This window comes from Acipenser ruthenus, chromosome 34 (genome assembly GCF_902713425.1).
Source record: "Acipenser ruthenus chromosome 34, fAciRut3.2 maternal haplotype, whole genome shotgun sequence".
Taxonomy (NCBI): Eukaryota; Metazoa; Chordata; class Actinopteri; order Acipenseriformes; family Acipenseridae; genus Acipenser; species Acipenser ruthenus.
The window spans coordinates 8,744,916-8,765,535 of record NC_081222.1 but is presented as its reverse complement, the minus strand read 5'-3'; the positions used below and the strand labels follow the sequence as shown (position 1 = coordinate 8,765,535).

At 40.1% G+C, this 20,620-nt stretch overlaps 2 protein-coding genes across 2 annotated transcripts in view; one reads left to right on the top strand and one right to left on the bottom strand.

The window, feature by feature from the left end:
* LOC131704993 (tetra-peptide repeat homeobox protein 1-like) overlaps positions 1-20,620 on the top strand; it is a 335,084-nt gene that overhangs the window by 146,541 nt on the left and 167,923 nt on the right. The window lies entirely within an intron of this gene.
* Positions 5,995-13,236, bottom strand: LOC131704994 (T-lymphocyte surface antigen Ly-9-like). Its single transcript, XM_059006838.1, has 5 exons — positions 13,010-13,236; positions 11,454-11,786; positions 10,308-10,586; positions 9,267-9,384; positions 5,995-7,148 (listed from the first exon to the last, which is right to left on the bottom strand). The coding sequence occupies exons 1-5, from the start codon at positions 13,059-13,061 to the stop codon at positions 7,067-7,069; spliced, it is 864 nt and encodes a 287-aa protein (XP_058862821.1). The 5' UTR covers positions 13,062-13,236; the 3' UTR covers positions 5,995-7,066.

The window sequence follows — 20,620 nt, the reverse complement described above, 5'->3', positions numbered from 1 at the left end:
ACATGTGATTTTGTGTTTCTCACATGAACAACGGACGCCAGTGCCAAAAGTACACTTTTGTGTCCTCTACATAGTCAAATTCTGACTGATCTCATCTGTTTTAATCCCATCAAAGCTTATAAATTATTGGGTACAATTTTCTGTTTGCAGCAGAGCAAAACTAGCCCCCATCTTCTGCAAGTATGAAACAGTGTAACTGTAACAGGTGAAGATAGCCGCAGTTTAATTAGCATTTTGAGTTGTTTCTTTCTAGTTTGAGAATGTAAAACAAAGGGAGCACCACCACCAAACAAAAAAAAGTTCTCTTGTGCTTTTCTCTCCCATGTGCTTTACTAACCACAGTCTCTCTGTTCCATTTCTGTATTGTTCCAGGTGTGACTCCATTGACACAGAAATGAATAAACGGCTCAGCTGAGGCTTCATCTTTTACACTTCATTATACCCTGATATTGCCCCATAGAAAGCGATTGGATAAAGCGATAGACAAGGAAGCTGTGTTGCAGTAATCTGTGTCAAATTAAGAATTTCTAGACATTTGGAGAGTTCCTTATCAGACTTACAGTTTTTTTTTTTTTTCTTTTACTGGAGTATAACTAATGGTTACTATGCTATGGGTTTGAGATTTACAGAAGATGTTAACTTTTCAGTGTACTTATTATATTTGTTTAACTAAATAAATAAATAAATAAACAAACAAACAAAAATATATAAATATAAATAAATATATTTTAAAAGCAAAGTCAGATGTGAAGCTGTGGCTGTGGCAGCACTTTACCATCTCCCTTCATCTTTCATGAGCACTACACTCACAAGTACCTAATTAAAGGTAACTTACGTAAGAACATAAGAAAGTTTACAAACGAGAGGAGGCCATTCAGCCCATCTTGCTCGTTTGGTTGTTTGTAGCTTATTGATCCCAGAATCTCATCAAGCAGCTTCTTGAAGGATCCCAGAGTGTCAGCTTCAACAACATTACTGGGGAGTTGGTTCCAGACCCTCACAATTCTCTGTGTAAAAAAGTGCCTCCTATTTTCTGTTCTGAATGCCCCTTTATCTAATCTCCATTTATGACCCCTGGTCCTTGTTTTTTTTTCAGGTCGAAAAAGGTCCCCTGGGTCGACATTGTCTATCCCTTTTAGGATTTTGAATGCTTGAATCAGATCACCGCGTAGTCTTCTTTGTTCAAGACAAAATAGATTCAGTTATTTTAGCCTGTCTACATATGACATGCCTTTTAAACCTGGGATAATTCTGAACCCCATATACTCCCACGCTGTCAGGCAATGCGTTTTGACAGAAGTCAGCTGTGTGGGTGCAGCGGCTGGCGCTCTAGTTTGACAGGTGATTCTGTATTCTTTATACAATGATGTACCTGTCTCTCCTACTTTTTCTACAGTTGAAATATAAGCATTTAACACATATCAGATTATTTGCGTTTCTGAAATGTCAAGATTTTTTTAAAACACGTCTTACAAAATAAACTCAATACACAAACCAGTACCTCTTACACAAAACCTTTAACCTTTAGACCGTCCACTGAAGGTATTTATGACTATTTGAAGGTTTGACATTTTTGCTATTTAAGCTGCATATTATTACATTCTAGTAGTTTGCATTTCTACATTACAAATACAAGGGACACTAAAAAAGTTATCTATGCGAGTAAGGACATGAGGTGAGGCGAGATTCCTTCCTTGCTGTTCAATATAACACCTCCTCAACTCGATACACTTCCTACACTTTGAATTTAATGAGGATATCCCAGCAGAAAGAACTGCTTGGGCCCCCATCCAGCCAGACAGCCGCTTTGACTCCTTCACCATTTCAAAGCAGTGTTTCTTCTGATGAGCCAGAGTGTTCTTCTCTTAGGAACAGTGAGTCTAACTTACCAGGATCTATTTAATAAAATGTACAAAAATGTGCAATGGCAAATAATAGTGTAGCTTACCCGTTTGTTTCAGAGTTCATGAGTCATGAGCCTGTGTTTTTCACTACGTGTTGCTCTGTGCATTACCATCTTCTACCACAAGAGGGCGGTATTGCCTGATATACTGTTTATTTTTATGTCATCCATTCACAACAGAGCAAATCTGCTTCATTACAAAAAAACAGTAGTGCCTCTGTCTGTCTGCACTGACATTGAAAGTAATCTAGTGTACAGGTGGCATACTGTGGTCCCATTCTACCAGCTTCACCCCATTGTACCTGCCCTATACTTGAGCTACCATTGCCCCTTGGTGTAATACAGAGCCATTACTGCATTGCCATTGTAAGATCTGTTAAGGGTGGACTCTGCTGTGTTCTGTGTTTTCTCCCACAAGAGTAAACAAAAAAAACATCTTCAACAGACGACAACCTTCCCGCTGTGTACGAGGAAGAATCCGAGGACAGAACTCTCAATAAACAAATATTGACACAAACCAAACTACTGTCAAGTAACAAATGTACACATAATGCTTACTTTCAACTGACTGGACAATCTTGCATCTGGAGAGTCCGCCCTCGAAATGCACAGATTAGAAAACATCACATACTGTGAGAAAAGGGGGGGGTTGCAGGTACTAATTTGTAAAGATATACAACCTTAGAGATTTTTCAGAAATAACACATATTATAGTTCATAGATTTATGTGTTTAACTTGAAGTAATAATTTGTCAGATTTTGTTCTGCATCTGGGATCTGAACTTGGGGGGGCACGGTCCCTCAAGGCATCTCCTTGGCGCTGACCCTGCCAGAATGTATAGAGCACAGCAGACTCCTGCTAAACACAGTGCACATCTGCTATCAAATCTGTTTAAAAAATGATTATAGGAGAAACAGTTATATTTTCTTTACAGGTTGCCTGAATATACAGTATATTAAATACAAATAAGTAGCTTTTTCTTTGCAACATTCAGATTCAATGCAAAACATTACAAAAAATAAGAATGCAGTCCTCCCTGGATAACTGTTGTAGTCAGTAAGTAAAAAAAAAAAAAGGTAAATTTGTTTCTTTACAATTGAATCCTTCCAGCTACTGTTTTACTGCCCTGCGATCCTCTGACTGTGTGACTCACCCTGCAGACAACGCGGTCGTGCCTTTACCAGGGGAGACCCTCGGGGACCCCTGCGATCCTCTGACTGTGTGACTCACCCTGCAGACAACGCGGTCGTGCCTTTACCAGGGGAGACCCTCGGGGACCCCTGCGCTCCCCTGACTGTGTGACTCACCCTGCAGACAACGCGGTCGTGCCTTTACCAGGGGAGACCCTCGGGGACCCCTGCGCTCCCCTGACTGTGTGACTCAACCTGCAGACAACGCGGTCGTGCCTTTACCAGGGGAGACCCTCGGGGACCCCTGCGCTCCCCTGACTGTGTGACTCACCCTGCAGACAACGCGGTCGTACCAGGGGAGACTCCTGGTTATAGGAGGGTGATCGACTGAAAGATCTGTGCAGCATGGAAGAAAACATCGCAATGATACTTGCATGATACTTATGTGCCTTCATAAAACAGAGCAATTGTGCTGAATTCGGTGCTGAAGCCAAAAACAATAGTAATAGAAACAGACAAGATAAAATGAGCTGTACTGAGGAGCGCAGTGTGTGTGTCTGTGTGTGTGTGAGAGTGTGTGAGTGTGTGTGTGTGTGTGTGAGAGTGTGTGTGTGAGAGGTGAGAGTGTGTGTGTGTGAGAGGTGAGAGTGTGTGTGTGAGAGAGTGTGTGTGTCTGTCTGCGTGCGCATGTGCGTGTCTGTGTGTGTGTGTCTGTGTGTGTGAGACTGTGTGTGTGTGTGTGTGAGTGTGTGACAGTGTGAGTGTGTGTGTGTGTGAGAGAGTGTGTGTGTGTGAGTGTGTGTGTGTGTGAGAGAGTGTGTGTGTGTGTGTCAGATACAGAGAGCGCAAGTGACAAGTCTATGAAAAGCAGTACCAGGGTTACGCTCATCAGGTGCTGGGGAGTTACCAGCCAGTTCAGCGAAGTCCAAGAAACCTAGGATTACCTCCATTTGGAATGGCTTCAACCTGTCAAAGCTGAAGGGCAAAAAGCCAAAAATACCTTCAGTGGAGGGTCTAGTGCTGTGGATCTTAAAGGTTTGTGCAAGAGGCACGGGTTTGTGAATTGAGTTTATTTTGTGGGGCGTGTTTTAAAAAATCTTGACATGTTGGAAACACGAATAATCTGATACATGTTAAATGCTTATATTTCATTATATTATATTAATTCAATAGAATCTCTAACTAGGCATCAGAGAATACTTTTAATAACCATTACAGTTTTTCACTAATTACTTTTCAAAATTCTGAATTTATATATATGATTAGCCCAGTTTAGCCGGGTCATGTATCCTAGGGTCAAATAGAAGTCCTGCTTGTAAATATATGGATTGTTTTGATGTTGGAACGGGTGAATGTATTATGATTTCAAATGGATTGCTTTGTGTGTGTCTTTTAAAGTAATGGTTTATTATATTGTATGACTTAAATGTAGTTCGAGTTTAGTTAAAAACACGGCACTTTGTTGTTACTGTTGGTTTTGCTGTGGTCTGGCAGGGGCGGTTGTTAGCTGTTCGTCCCTGCCAGACATCTCGTGAAAATGTGTCGAAAATGCAGAGGATTAATTATAAACTGAGTTGGTGTCGACCATGCAAATATTAAAAACCCTGTGCAGAAGGTGACCATCTCCAGAGGAATTCATTAATTCATAATGTATCACTCTTCCTTAATGCGCTTTACTTGCTCTTATCTGCCCCTATTTTACTGCATTTAATCCTGTACTTTAGAGTACTGTAATCTGTCACAAGTGTTATTTAATCTGTAGTATTTTGTATTTAATTATATCCTGATGTAACTATCACAGACACTTATCTGCTCCGTTATTGAATCGTATTTTGTCATATACTTGTACTTGCTAGAACCGAAGTCATTGTATTTTATCTTGCTCTTAATTGTATTATTACTTGTACTATGATTCTTGAAATGTATTTTTGTTTACGACTGTAAATCGACCTGGATAAGGGCGTCTGCTAAGAAATAAATAATAGTCTGGAGATGGTCACCAGTGTATAAACCTGCGTCGTTTATTGTTCAGGGTGGGTGTTTGGAGAAGGAACGTGTGCGAGAGTGAGAGTGAGAGTGAGAGTGAGAGTGAGACGAGAGAAAGAAATCAAAACGAAACCACAAGTAAAACTAGGGTTAGAGGATCAGTGAATGCAATTACCCAGCCTGTTTTCGTTTATGTGTAGCGAGACTTTTTTTGTTTAAAACCTATATTTTCGCTCTGTGAGCGTGGTTTTGTGTTAAAATATTTTATTTATTTGTGTTTAATAAAAACGACGCACAAGAGAGCTTTTCACCTGAGTACCTGTGTGTGTTGTCAGTCAGGATCTGGTCTGGGGACGTCAGCAACGACGTCACCACTCGGCCACCCTATCATAGCACCTCCCTGCTTTCCCTTGAAAAAGGTGTGTTATACTGAAACACTGGGAATTGGCTCTTTCAAGCAGAAACGTATTGTATAAATATAGAGAGATAAAAAAAAGGCTGTGATGTAGTATGTATTGTGTATTGGGTCCGGGATGAGCGTTAAAGCCCTGCATTTTGCTTTAGTTGGAAGGGATCTGAAGCCCCACGTGGCCAGGTTAATAGAAGGACAGTGTCTGGTCTCCATGTCCGCTGAACCTCCGCGCACGGTTTTCGAATCCCACCGTGACCGCTGTCTGCTTGGCTCTGCAATGCAACTGCAGACCCAGCTTTAAAAGGACAGAACTTTTCATTTGAAGTTGTGTGTCTATCTTGCTACGAATTAAAATGTGCAACCCTGCGCCAAAAGACCTATTTTACACCCCTTTTTCAGCTTGTCCTTTTTCAGCTTGGATCATGCAGTTAAAGAAAACGCATGTGCAGTGTTATGTGCAGAAGTGTTGGTTTTGTTCGATAAGCAACTGGACAAACAAAAAACAAAAATCTAAGAGAAAATGATTTATGAACACATACATACAGACAACCATTACAAACAAAATACAGCTTATAAACTGGTCAGAGATGGCAAGAGTTACATTCACTGGCCTAGGAGTGTAATGATACGCTAGTGTTAGGATACGCATCGCAGTGCTTGAGATGGTCCTGATGGGATACTTGGATAATGCATGCTGAGATCAAATGGCCATTTAGGCCCAATAGTGAGCCAGTTTAGTTAAAAGTCAAACATTTAATGCAACAGGGAGAGGATGCATTTGTAGCAGCTATCAGAGCCACTTGGTGAAACAGACAGCTCTGTGATGTGCTTTGGGGTTTTGAGTCACAATACAAACAACAGATACACAAGGAATCGTTACACCCCTTCTGGCCTCACATTATTATTTTATTATTTATTTTTTTAGCGGACGCCCTTATCCGGAGCGACTTGCAATTGTTACAAGATATCACATTATGTTTACATTCAATTACCCATTTATACAGTTGGATTTTTACTGGAGCAATCTAGGTAAAGTACCTTGCTCAAGGGTACAACAGCAGTGACCCCCACTGGGGATTGAACCCACGACCCTCAGGTCAAGAGTCCAGAGCCCTAACCACTACTCCACACTGCTGCCCTTCAAAGACGCTTCAAAGACATATGTTAAGAATACTGAACCCTGATTCCACAAGTCAACTGCTTGGTGTAATTCTCTAATGAAAAAAGTTACAGAAAACATTCAATTCCTATAAAAAATGCACAGCAGTGTGTTTCAGTAGTTTCAGTAAAGTCATTCAGCAGTTTTTTGGGTTTTTTTTTACCTTTTAATTGTACAACAGATCATCATCTTTCACTTCGAAAGAAGAACAGTTTGTACCCCACAAAGTGTGTGTAAGGTTAATAATACCAATCCGATTCCACAAGCAAACTGCTTAGTTCAGTGTAATTCCCTAATATACTGCGGTTTCATCAGTAGGCTTTTGGAGGCCATGTTATAAATAACATCACCGTTATCTAAAACAGGAAGTAAAGACATTTAACCAGAATGTGACTCAACAGAAAACGACATACAGGCTGAATCTCAACACCACGAATAGCACCCCAGTTAAGATAACTAAGTACAGAGTGGCTCTTTACATTTGCTTAGGGCTGGTCTTGCTCGTACTCAGTTGAGAGATTGGGGTCTGTCTGCTGGCGGGACTAGTTTCATCAATCCTATGGGAGGAAACACAAGATACATGAATACAAATTAAAGCATAAAAAAGTCAAAACAATTCCATTTTAACATGCTCCTGGTCATAGGCGATATTTACAGGATTTGCGACCCTGGTCAGGAAGATCAATGGTGCAATTATAAACCCTGGTCAGATTTATAATAAATATTTGAGTGATTTTAAAGGTATTGTGAAGAGGCTGTTTTTCTGTTCTAAGGCAAAAAATTTCAGAGATGAGATGCTTGATATACAAAGGCACGCTGGCCCAGATTAGATCTCAGTTTAGGGATTTTAAAAGCAGGCACATCATTTGATCTTAGTGCACAGGTAGAGTTGCACGTCTCGTACCAGAGGTGCAAGGTAACTTGGAGCGTTTCTGGTGTACACCCTATGGACTAAACACAGAAAATGACACAGCCTTCTATTCTCCAGGCTGAACCACTCTAAAGTTTCACAGGTAAAACAGTGACGCTAGCTGTAATCTGCATTCAACACTGAGGAACTTGAGAGCGGATGTCAGCAGGCTTGTCCCTGGAGGACAAGGGCCAGCAAAGGAAATCTCCACCCCCAAGCTCACTCGGCCTGTAGGGGTCGCTGAAGAGCGATGTGGAGAAACCGTGTCTGCCGGAACCCCACCTCCCTAACCCGGAGAAGCCAGAGCCAATGCGGTGCCTCTTTGGAATCCCCAGCTGCCTCGCACAGGCTGGATTCAAACCAGCAAGCTCCAGACTGTATGGCTCACCCCGCACGCCACGCAGCAGTGTTTTTACCAGGTGAGCCACTCAAGGACCCCATGGGGTGTATTTTCAAAGCGTTTCCTCTGTTCTTTAATTCCTGTTTTTTGAAAGGAAGAAAAAAAATCATGTCAGTGTACAAAATTAAAAAAAAAACAACAACTGTAGAGTGTTTAAGAGGACATGAAGTATTGATTGTTTGGTTCCAGTTTTGTAAAAATGAACAAGCGTTTTACCTCTTTCAAAAAATAGGAGTTCATTGAAGCCTGGAGTAAACGCTTTGAAATCCTGGCCCGACATGCTGGGTATATAGCCAAAAGTGTAGAGCACAAATCAAAGGGGGAAACTAATCCCAGCAGGGCTTGAAAGACTGAGCGATGAAGACAGGCTGAACAAACTGAATCTATTTAGTCTGGAACAAAGAAGAATTAAAGGAGACTTGATTGGTCTTTACATTCTTAAAAGGAGTTGACATCTTTACCCCGAACCAATACTTTAAGCGCAACACAGAAACCAGGATTGGAAATTAAGTGCAGATAGAATGAATGAAACACTTCTTCACACAGAGAGTGGTGAGGGGATGGAATGGGTTACCTAGTCATGTTGCTGAAGGAGACTCTTCTTCACACAGAGAGTGGTGAGGGGATGGAATGGGTTACCTAGTCATGTTGCTGAAGGAGACTCTTCTTCACACAGAGTGGTGAGGGGATGGAATGGGTTACCTAGTCATGTTGCTGAAGGAGACTCTTCTTCACACAGAGAGTGGTGAGGGGATGGAATGGGTTACCTAGTCATGTTGCTGAAGGAGACTCTTCTTCACACAGAGAGTGGTGAGGGGATGGAATAGGTTACCTAGTCATGTTGCTGAAGGAGACTCTTCTTCACACAGAGAGTGGTGAGGGGATGGAATGGGTTACCTAGTCATGTTGCTGAAGGAGACTCTTCTTCACACACAGAGTGGTGAGGGGATGGAATGGGTTACCTAGTCATGTTGTTGAGGCAAAATCACTTGGATCCTTTAACATAGTTCTGAGATCAATCGTCTGCTAGGAACTGGATGAGCGCTGATGGGCCGAATGGCCTCCTCTTGCTCGTAAACTTTCTTCTGTTATTATAAATATTTTAAAAAGCACTTGGTGCCCCCTCTTTCTAGTATACATGTGGGGTTTTTTGCAGTTTTTTTGTTTTATGTAATATTTTGACCTTTCAACTCTGCTGAAGCAGATGGTTGTTGACGGTCCTTATTTGAATACTGTGCCGGCAGGGCGCATTGTAACGAAGGATTGGCAGCCAACTTGCTTGCTTTCAGTATCGTTTCCTTTCAGAATCTGCCCTACTCGGTCAGAAGCTACCACATTAAAGAGCAAACCCCTGATAATGCCTACCTGTCTTCATCCTGAGCGTTCCCCTTCTTCCAGACCCACACACAGACTGCGATCACGACTCCAGTCAGCACTATGAACACCAGCACCCTCAGGATGAGCTCAGTGTGGCCTCCTCTTTCTGTGACCAAAGGAATGTGTACATGTAGGTATATGTGTGTATATGTATGTATGTATAGATAGGTAGATAGACAGACAGATAATAATGTGCAAATTTATTAGACACCTCAAGGTTTGGCATTTATTGAGCTTTGCACACAAAAACAAATTATTAATTTACTAGAGAAATTAGTTGTTTTTTGCAAACTCATATAACATGAAACTAATTCAAAACTAAAAGCACAGCTGCGTCTGAAAGTGTCTTTTGCTCATATTTAGTCTGGCCACCTTTGGCATCAATAAGAGCTTGACATCTGTTTGGCATTGTGTCTGTGCACTTTCTCAAAATCTCTGGTGTCATCTGATATTAGATCACTTTGTGTGCTATAATTGGGCATCTTAAAACAGCTTCTACAAAGTCAATTTTACCATGTGTGGCTGTAACTGTACTGTATTTTTAATCTTGAATTATATATTTTTTTCTGCACAAAATAGTTCATTGTATTGGACAACGACTGCTATGAAACTTGATCAAGAGAGCCACTGAATAGAGCTGCATCCCGCTGTAGTAACTAAAATATGGCAGAAGCTAAAATAGGTTTCTGTAACCCGGAAAATATGAAGTCACTATCTCAAAGGGTCACTGAGAGCAGAGGCTTTGACAGCGCTGCGTTGTAAAATTACAGGCACAAAGCTCATTTAGTTTTGTATACCTAGCACTTCAAGACAGTGGCTTGATACTCAGTACACAGCTGTATTCTATGATTCTCTACCATCCAGCAAGACAACAGTCACGTGACACCAATACCCTTATAAAAGTTTACCACGGTGATTTAGCATGATTTTCCCATGGTTATACTATATCAGAGTTTATCATTTTTAATATGCTTTACCATACCTCTCTGGCAGCCAGCTCAGGTCACAGGTCAAGGGTGAAACGCATACCTTTGAGAGGACAGTAATCCGAAGGTGTGACAGTGATGGTCTGATTGCTGACAGGGTTGCTGGCCACACAGGTGTACCTGTAGGTGGCATTTACCCCCCGTATTTGGTGGTGGGAAAGGTCCAGTTGGGTTGAGTGTCGTGAGGTTGGTTGGGTCAGTGTAGTCCCGTTTGTTTGCCAGGACAGAGATGTGTTGTTCCAGTTTTCCACAGAGCACAGCAGGACGCAGTCACTCTCCCCTCTTTCACTTCCCTTTTTAACTCGAGGGACGGGAGCCACGTCTGTCGAGCAGAGAATGGAAGGACATAGTTGACAAATGGAAGGACATGTAGGAAGACTAATTCAGTTCAGCCTAGGAATTAATACAATCAGATCAGAATCTAATTAAGGGATAATGGCAATAAAGCCCAGGGCTGGAGGTCAAGTGTATTAGAATGAGGTAGTTCTATTATCACTGAGGAACACGCCACAGCAATGCCATTATCAGCATTGTACTGTAGTCTGGAACTGTATTAGAACACCCCATTGCTTCTGTAGTTTGGATCTGTTGTGCATTTGAACTCCACTGACACACAGAGCTAGCACAAACCAGGTTCAGCTTCACACACACGTTTAGGAATCAATAAAGGAAATTCTGCTTAAATCCTGGTTGTGTGCTCATTTAAACAGAAATACATACAGAATGTAGTTTCCTTACACTGAGCTTCAAATGTATAAAGATAAAAGTGAAATCACAAATAGAGAAAATAAATATTCAGTCATAAGAAACCCGTCATGTTTCATCAAAAATGTAACTGAACAAAATACATAGGAGAGACAGGTGCATCGTTATATAAAATACAGAATCACCCGTCAAACAGAGAGAGAGAGAGAGAGAGAGAGAGAGAGAGCGAGAGAGAGGGAGGGAGGGAGGGGGAGAGAGAGAGAGAGAGAGGGAGGGGGAGAGAGAGAGGGAGAGAGAGAGAGAAAGGGGTGGGTACTAATATAATTTCAAAAATACTTGAAGATAATCATGATCATTTTTAGCAGAAATTAGATCATTTAAAATTTTAAAAGCCTACCAGGGTAGAATCCATTTGTTTTAAAAAAAATTAAATCAACAACAACAACAGGAATACAGGTCTTGGAACACTTTAATATGTACTTACTGTAAAGAGACAAGATAAATATTTTTTTTAAATAAATTTCTTTGTAAATCTCCACTTGGTAAAACCCGCTGTCTGCTGTCTGTACGTTGTTAATCCTGAGAGAGTTGGTAACATTGTCCAGCTGCAGCCTTGCTTTGAATCTCTCGTCTACAACAGCGACAATCTTTCTGTTCTGAATTCTCGCAATGGGCCAGTCTGTGTCCTCAGTACCGTATCTCCAGTTGATTTCTGTATCTGGCAGCAGGTTTGGTATTACCACTGGAAAAGTGAACGGTTCCCCCACAATCCCCTTCACCTGCTGGGCTGCCAGCTGAGCTGCAGAGAGGGAAGATGCTACAAGCAGAAAGAACGAATGTTATTTGATTTAGTAATCTGTTTGTTCCATTGCTATTTGATGGTGTTCCTCCTATATCGAGTTCTTATTTAAAATCTGCCTTTACCTGCCTATAACTTGCATGCACCACCATTACGTGTTTCATTTCACTATGACCACAAATAACTAAGTAAATACAATGACTGTGCAATACTATGAAACACCCACACAGCACTAACTACTCTCAGTGCCACACAACACTGAAGGCTATGTTTGTTTCCAGAATCGTATTTCTTATTAACGTATTAGCAGACATTACTTCAGAGCGCCAAGTTGAAATGAATACAGTGAGCCAGCCCTCTAAAGGGAGTGCAATAAACAAATCCAGACACACGCCAAACTACTGTAAAGTAATCAATGCCCACATTATGCTTACTGACTGGACAATCTTGCACATGTCCACCCTTGAAATGCTGCCCAGGAACTTTTTTGCAAACCGGGTAGTGCTTTCAACGTTTATGTTTCTTTCATCACAAATATTTCTGATGATCACATTCAATATTTCCTGTGTTAAGTGGCACCTCTGAACCCAGACCTATTAAACCCAGAACCGGTACAGAACAGTCCTAACCACATAAGCACAGTTATACATCTGACATAACTAGCTTCCTTTGTTTGCATGGTATCTTCTTAGTCACACTTCCTGAAGAAAAGAATATGTTCCCTTTTCATGCAGCACATTGGTATTCTTGTTTACTCGCTTGCTTTTTAATAGTGTGAACCTCACACAGTACAGACAGTGGGCCAGTAGCCTCTCCTTCCTGCTTGTCACCTTTCTCTGGGGACCTGGGTTCCAATCTAGAGGGCTGGGGGGCGCAGACAGAGGGTTAAGCTACCATGAATTTAGCTTTGTTAACATGATCATTGGTTTAAAGGAGCGCTAACCATCTTTAAAACCCATCCTCCTACCTCTTATTAGCTTTATTAAAAGTATCACTTATGTTTTTACTATGAGAAACCTTTATAAGGGATATGTCAATACTTAATTATATATAAGCTGTATCTCCATATATTAAACATTTTCTGCTTGAAATTCTCCTGTTGTCCATTTTCAGTTCCAGTATTGCATCTTAAAATAGATTCATTTTAAAGTTTTGGGGTTTTTTTGTATCTGAAAGTTAACTAAACTTGTTATAAACACAGACTTTGTATCAGAAAGAAAGAAAGAAAAGATTGAACTTACCATAAACGTAGGAAATGCCCAGAAAGAAGACTATTTTCCCAGAAGAAATCATTTTTATGAAAGCAAGACTTGTGCCCAAGCGTGCATAAAGTTGAGTGCAAGGTTTCCTGTGTGTTACCACATTGTGAAGTGACTACAGGACTTCCTGACTTCCTGTAGAGCAGCGTAGTCTAGACCAGGGCTGGGCAACTCTGGCCTTTCCTCTTGTGGTATTTGTTCCAACCCCGTTCGAAATTGTTTACTTGAACCAATTAAACCTCCATCCATTTAGGGCTTAGGTCAGCTGAGGAGTCCTTGGCTCACCGCACACCAGCGACCCCTGTGGCTGTCCATTCTCTTACCTCTTACTAGCTTTCTTAATATTATCACTGCCCCACCCACAGAGCGGTTTTATGTTTTTACATTCTCTGTATATACACATAGTGATCATAATAAGACTCCTGTTGCACAGCAGTCTCACCCATTCCATGTTTTACTACAAGCTTGATTAGCCTCAGTGTGTATAGGTAACAAGCTGAAGCGTGTCTTTTTGAACTAAGTGAAACCAAGAATGGATCAAACTGCTATGAAATGGGAGTCTTGTTTCCTTATATGTTAAACATACTGAAACGTTGGGAAGTTGGCTCTTTAGAGCAAAAACATACTGTATATATAATGTGGTTGAAATCCTGGATTGAGAGCAGGGGACCGAATTAAAGTTTAGTTACAGGAGTTGTAAAAGTCCTGATATTAGTGTTTCTTATCATAAAATACATACGTTCATTAACTCTCCCTTATCAAAGTTTACCACAGTAAAAGCACAGCAAAGTCTAATGAAGCACATTGGAAAACATGGCAAAGCATAGGGAAGCATTGTAAAGCACAGAGAAGTCTGGTAAAGCATAGGGAAGCATTGTAAAGCACAGAGAGGTCTGGTAAAGCATAGGGAAGCATTGTAAAGCACAGAGAGGTCTGGTAAAGCATAGGGAAGCATTGTAAAGCACAGAGAGGTCTGGTAAAGCATAGGGAAGCATTGTAAAGCACAGAGAGGTCTGGTAAAGCATAGGGAAGCATTGTAAAGAACAGTGAGGTCTGGTAAAGCATAGGGAAGCATTGTAAGGCACAGAGAGGTATGGCAAAGCATAGGGAAGCATTGTAAAGCACAGAGAGGTCTGGTAAAGCATAGGGAAGCATTGTAAAGCACAGAGAGGTCTGGTATAGCATAGGGAAGCATTGTAAAGCACAGAGAGGTCTGGTAAAGCATAGGGAAGCATTGTAAAGCACAGAGAGGTATGGTAAAGCATAGGGAAGCATTGTAAAGCACAGAGAGGTCTGGTAAAACATAGGGAAACATTGTAAAGCACAGAGAGGTCTGGTATAGCATAGGGAAGCATTGTAAAGCACAGAGAGATATGGTAAAGCATAGGGAAGCATTGTAAAGCACAGAGAGGTATGGTAAAGCATAGGGAAGCATTGTAAAGCACAGAGAGGTATGGTAAAGCATAGGGAAGCATTGTAAAGCACAGAGAGGTGTGGTAAAACATAGGGAAACATTGTAAAGCACAGAGAGGTCTGGTAAAGCATAGGGAAGCATTGTAAAGCACAGAGAGGTATGGTAAAGCATAGGGAAGCATTGTAAGGCACAGAGAGGTATGGTAAAGCATAGGGAAGCATTGTAAAGCACAGAGAGGTCTGGTAAAACATAGGGAAACATTGTAAAGCACAGAGAGGTCTGGTAAAGCATAGGGAAGCATTGTAAAGCACAGAGAGGTCTGGTAAAACATAGGGAAACATTGTAAAGCACAGAGAGGTCTGGTATAGCATGGGGAAGCATTGTAAAGCACAGAGAGATATGGTAAAGCATAGGGAAGCATTGTAAAGCACAGAGAGGTATGGTAAAGCATAGGGAAGCATTGTAAAGCACAGAGAGGTATGGTAAAGCATAGGGAAGCATTGTAAAGCACAGAGAGGTCTGGTAAAGTATATAACAAACAAATAAATAACATGGTAAACTAACCCTTATGAAAGTTTCCCCCAGTAAAAGCACAGCAAAGTCTGAAGAAGCACAGTGACAGTATGGTAAAGCACAGGGAAGCATTGTAGCTGAGGTAAGCATGGTAAAGCACAGGGAAGCATTGTAGCTGAGGTAAGCATGGTAAAGCACAGGGAGATATTATATATGTTTTAAGTTGTCTTAAGATATATACATCACCTATGTCTTAAGATATCTTAAAAAGTCTTTAGACATGTCTTGAGACATGTTAATGAAATTGTCCATTCCAAGACATCCTAAGACATCTTGAGACACATCTTCAAGACGCAGCTCACCGTGCATCTGTAGTGTTTTACGTGTCTTAAGACATTTCATTTAGAAAAGACCATGTCTTTAAGACACTTCCATATCCAGTGTGAATTTTTTAATTTATTGTAGATATCTCGATTGTATATGTACAGATTTTATTGAAGACGTAACCTTCACTTGCACGTTTCAAATGTATTTTCTGTTCCTTTAACACACACTTTAAAATACATAAACACATACAGAAATACCTAGCCTACAATAAAGGTAACGAAGTGAAATGAATTTATGATGAACACAAAAAAAATATTAAAACATGTTTTTTTATTATTTTAAAAAATATATTTACAGGGGAAACAAAGAATTCTCAGATAACAAATGCTAAAAATGCTAAATGATTGAATAATTAATAAGAAGCTATCTATATTTCAATTTGACTATCCACCGCCATCACAGCAGACACTGCTTTCTTCTCCAGTTCTGCAGCCCAGTTTTGACGGCTTCAGCCCACACCTCCATGAATGCCTGTGAAGCAGCGTAGCAATTCTCACTGAGTCCTGCTCCGTCTTCTGACACACGTTCGAAACATACTGGCGTGGCCCTCTTTGAAACCCACCGCACCATTCCTCTGTGTACCTCTCAGGCTTTGACGAGTTTTTTATCGCCTTCTCTTTTAAAATTTTGAACATGGTGTACCTGAAATGTAAATATATATTTAGACCCATGTTTCATTACTATTATTTAATTAAAATGTTACCCTGTACACAAATCCAAATGTATTGTATTGTGCATAGTTTATAAAGGTAGATTTAAATATACGATATTGTATATTATTCGATAGAAGTGTAAGTGATTTTCTATATTTTTAAGAAATATAACCCAGTCTCTTCAGCAGTGTAAGACTGAGGGGTGGACGCAGGTGGATGCTGTCCACTCACTTTTTTGGAAGGGTGGACGGAGTCCACTCACTAGTTTTGGTGAAACGCCATTTTTTACACGTCATCTACGTTGTTATTTATCTTGAATAGTAGCCTGTTTTATTTCTCCCAAATACTCGATCGTTTAATGTTCCCGACGCAACGTTTGCTTTTACTGCGCCTGCGTGCGCACTCCAGCGAAACAGCAACTCGAGTTCAAGTGAAATTGACAAAAACTGCACCAGGAACTGAACGTGACGTGACAACTGGTAGAGGGAGAGTTCACGTTTTTTAAAGAATGTTATCACATAATAATAACATGGTTTGATTCAGTTCAACATTTCTAAAATAAACTAAATGAAAATTACTATAACAGCTGATCTTGTTTTAAAATGACAAACACGATGGTTTGATTCAGTTCAACATTTCTAAAATAAACTAAGTGAAAATTACTATAACAGCTGATCTTGTTTTAAAATGACAAACACGATCCAAACAGATTCGTTGAAAAATAACATCTGCTCCAAACAGGCACTACGTTCCAAGCAAGATCTCTCGACATGCTGAAAATGATTGTGAAAGAGCAGAATACAAAGCGACATGTGCTTAACAGCATCTCCGTGTGTACAAAGACGCTGCACAGCTGTTTACTATAGCATATCATATAAAGCCTCCTGTTCTTTATTTTATTGCATAGACACAGTCGTGTTGTTTTTTATTTGTGATTTGCTATATTTTGTCTGATTTTTATTTTTTTTTTATTTATTTTTTAAATGGTATGCATACAACCTAATACGATGGCTTTGTGCTTTATCGTGTGTTGTATAGGTATAATTTGAAATATATTTTGGTAGGCTCCCGTTTTTTTTTGTTTTTTTTTTTGTGCTTTGATTAAGTTATTTTTCTATTTTTATTTTTTTTGTACTTCTAGGGTGATTTTTTAAAATTTTTATTATGATTTTCTAAAAGCGTTTATTTTCAGAAATTAAAAAAAAAACAGTCAAATACATTAGGCTACAGTAACTTTCGGTTTCTATAAAATAAAAGCATTTAGTATCTCACTTGAGCAACGCATAAACCTTCCCCATATTACATGTAGGTTTAATGTTAGACTAATACATATCATGTAAGTTAATAGTCTTGTGCGCCTTTAAGAGTCAGGTAATGCTGAAGCGCAGTCCGGTCCCATTGGACAGGCTAGACGGAGCTCTTCAGCGCGGCCGCAGATGGTGATTGAGGAGCTGAATCGGTGCTGAAGCAGGATGAGAGGAAGCTGGCTGCCCTTCACCTCACCCCAACATCAGTGATGTGGGTTTATTTCGTTGGTGTGTTTTATTGTGTTTAGAAAGGCATTAGGTATTGTAATGAGCGCTGTTGAGACGGGTGATTTCGTTGGTGTGTTTTATTGTGTTTAGAAAGGCATTAGGTATTGTAATGAGTGCTGTTGAGACGGGTGATTTCGTTGGTGTGTTTTATTATGTTTAGAAAGGCATTAGGTATTGTAATGAGCGCTGTTGAGACGGGTGATTTCGTTGGTGTGTTTTATTGTGTTTAGAAAGGCATTAGGTATTGTAATGAGCGCTGTTGAGACGGGTGATTTCGTTGGTGTGTTTTATTGTGTTTAGAAAGGCATTAGGTATTGTAATGAGCGCTGTTGAGACGGGTGATTTCGTTGGTGTGTTTTATTGTGTTTAGAAAGGCATTAGGTATTGTAATGAGCGCTGTTGAGACGGGTGATTTCGTTGGTGTGTTTTATTGTGTTTAGAAAGGCATTAGGTATTGTAATGAGCGCTGTTGAGACGGGTGATTTCGTTGGTGTGTTTTATTGTGTTTAGAAAGGCATTAGGTATTGTAATGAGTGCTGTTGAGACGGGTGATTTCGTTGGTGTGTTTTATTGTGTTTAGAAAGGCATTAGGTATTGTAATGAGTGCTGTTGAGACGGGTGATTTCGTTGGTGTGTTTTATTGTGTTTAGAAAGGCATTAGGTATTGTAATGAGTGCTGTTGAGACGGGTGATTTCGTTGGTGTGTTTTATTATGTTTAGAAAGGCATTAGGTATTGTAATGAGTGCTGTTGAGACAGGTGATTTCGTTGGTGTGTTTTATTGTGTTTAGAAAGGCATTAGGTATTGTAATGAGCGCTGTTGAGACGGGTGATTTCGTTGCTGTGTTTTATTGTGTTTAGAAAGGCATCAGGTATTGTAATGAGCGCTGTTGAGACGGGTGATTTCGTTGGTGTGTTTTATTGTGTTTAGAAAGGCATTAGGTATTGTAATGAGTGCTGTTGAGACGGGTGATTTCGTTGGTGTGTTTTATTGTGTTTAGAAAGGCATTAGGTATTGTTATGAGCGCTGTTGAGACGGGTGATTTCGTTGGTGTGTTTTATTGTGTTTAGAAAGGCATTAGGTATTGTAATGAGCGCTGTTGAGACGGGTGATTTCGTTGGTGTGTTTTATTGTGTTTAGAAAGGCATTAGGTATTGTTATGAGCGCTGTTGAGACGGGTGATTTCGTTGGTGTGTTTTATTGTGTTTAGAAAGGCATTAGGTATTGTAATGAGCGCTGTTGAGACGGATGATTTTGTTGGTGTGTTTTATTGTGTTTAGAAAGGCATTAGGTATTGTAATGAGTGCTGTTGAGACGGGTGATTTCGTTGGTGTGTTTTATTGTGTTTAGAAAGGCATTAGGTATTGTAATGAGCGCTGTTGAGACGGGTGATTTCGTTGGTGTGTTTTATTGTGTTTAGAAAGGCATTAGGTATTGTAATGAGTGCTGTTGAGACGGGTGATTTCGTTGGTGTGTTTTATTGTGTTTAGAAAGGCATTAGGTATTGTAATGAGCGCTGTTGAGACGGGTGATTTCGTTGGTGTGTTTTATTGTGTTTAGAAAGGCATTAGGTATTGTAATGAGCGCTGTTGAGACGGGTGATTTCGTTGGTGTGTTTTATTGTGTTTAGAAAGGCATTAGGTACTGTAATGAGTGCTGTTGAGACGGGTGATTTCGTTGGTGTGTTTTATTGTGTTTAGAAAGGCATTAGGTATTGTAATGAGCGCTGTTGAGACGAGTGATTTCGTTGGTGTGTTTTATTGTGTTTAGAAAGGCATTAGGTATTGTAATGAGTGCTGTTGAGACAGGTGATTTCGTTGGTGTGTTTTATTGTGTTTAGAAAGGCATTAGGTATTGTAATGAGTGCTGTTGAGACGGGTGATTTCGTTGGTGTGTTTTATTGTGTTTAGAAAGGCATTAGGTATTGTAATGAGCGCTGTTGAGACGGGTGATTTCGTTGGTGTGTTTTATTGTGTTTAGAAAGGCATTAGGTATTGTAATGAGTGCTGTTGAGACGGGTGATTTCGTTGGTGTGTTTTATTGTGTTTAGAAAGGGATTAGGTATTGTAATGAGTGCTGTTGAGACGGGTGATTTCGTTGGTTTTTAACCGTTGTACACATTGTGCTCTTTTTACGTTTTAAGCCAGTGTTATTTAATTGAACTAGATGGTAACTTTACAAGTAAAGTTGTGGGGCTTGCTTTATTGGGGAAGTGGTCAAAGCAGCTGATTTGTGTCAAAAGTCACATTGTTTACTAATTGTCTCTTGCTTAGAATGTGCTAGAATTTGAAATTTCTCAAAGTTCTATGACAGTTAATTCAACAGTGGGAAAGAAGTTGATGCGGTTACTAAGACAGCTGTACCTCTTGATTGGTAAAAGTTATTTCTGTTTTGATTTCAGATTTGAATAGCAGAGAAGTAGAGGAAGATTTCATTTGCTGTAACTTTTTGTCTTACTTGTTGGTAAAGTGGTCAAAGTAGCTGTCTGTATGTAACAGATGCTGGGAAAAAAAGTCGAAAAACTGCCATGAGCCTACAAATACTACAAATCGATTATTTTATTATTATTTAAGATCATTTTAAACAATTCTGACTACCTTCCGACACGACACTATTACTATGTGTTTATTTAGCAGACGCGTTCATCCAAGGCGACTTACAGAGACTAGGGTGGGTGAACTATGCATCAGCTGCAGAGTCACTTACAACTACATCTCACCCGAAAGATGGAGCACAAGGAGGTGAAGTGACTTGCTCAGGGTCACACAATGTGTCAGTGGCTGAGGTGGGATTTGAACCGGGGACCTCCTGGTTACAAGCCCTTTTCTTTAACCACTGGACCACACAGCCTCCTGTACACTATCCATTTAAAATGTGAACTCCGAGCTGTAGGTCCAATTATTATTATTTATTTGTTTTCATTTTATCACATAAGCCAAATATAAACATCGTCTATGTTGATTTATAATATATATATATATATATATAATGTCTCTGACCAAAATAAAGGTTACGCAATCTCTACCTCGTATTTACAAAATAAAATAAATCTTATTTTCGGTATTGGTGTTGAAAGTTAGGCCAGGCTTTT

Bases quoted from the DNA above. Each gene is read 5' to 3' on its own strand.
- LOC131704994 (XM_059006838.1), bottom strand. From the start codon at position 13,061: ATGATTTCTTCTGGGAAAATAGTCTTCTTTCTGGGCATTTCCTACGTT. The intron at 11,787-13,009 runs GTAAGTTCAATC...TTCTGCTTGTAG, and splicing joins GGGCATTTCCTACGTTTATG to CATCTTCCCTCTCTGCAGCT. The intron at 10,587-11,453 runs GTAAGTACATAT...TCTGCTCGACAG, and splicing joins ATTTATCTTGTCTCTTTACA to ACGTGGCTCCCGTCCCTCGA.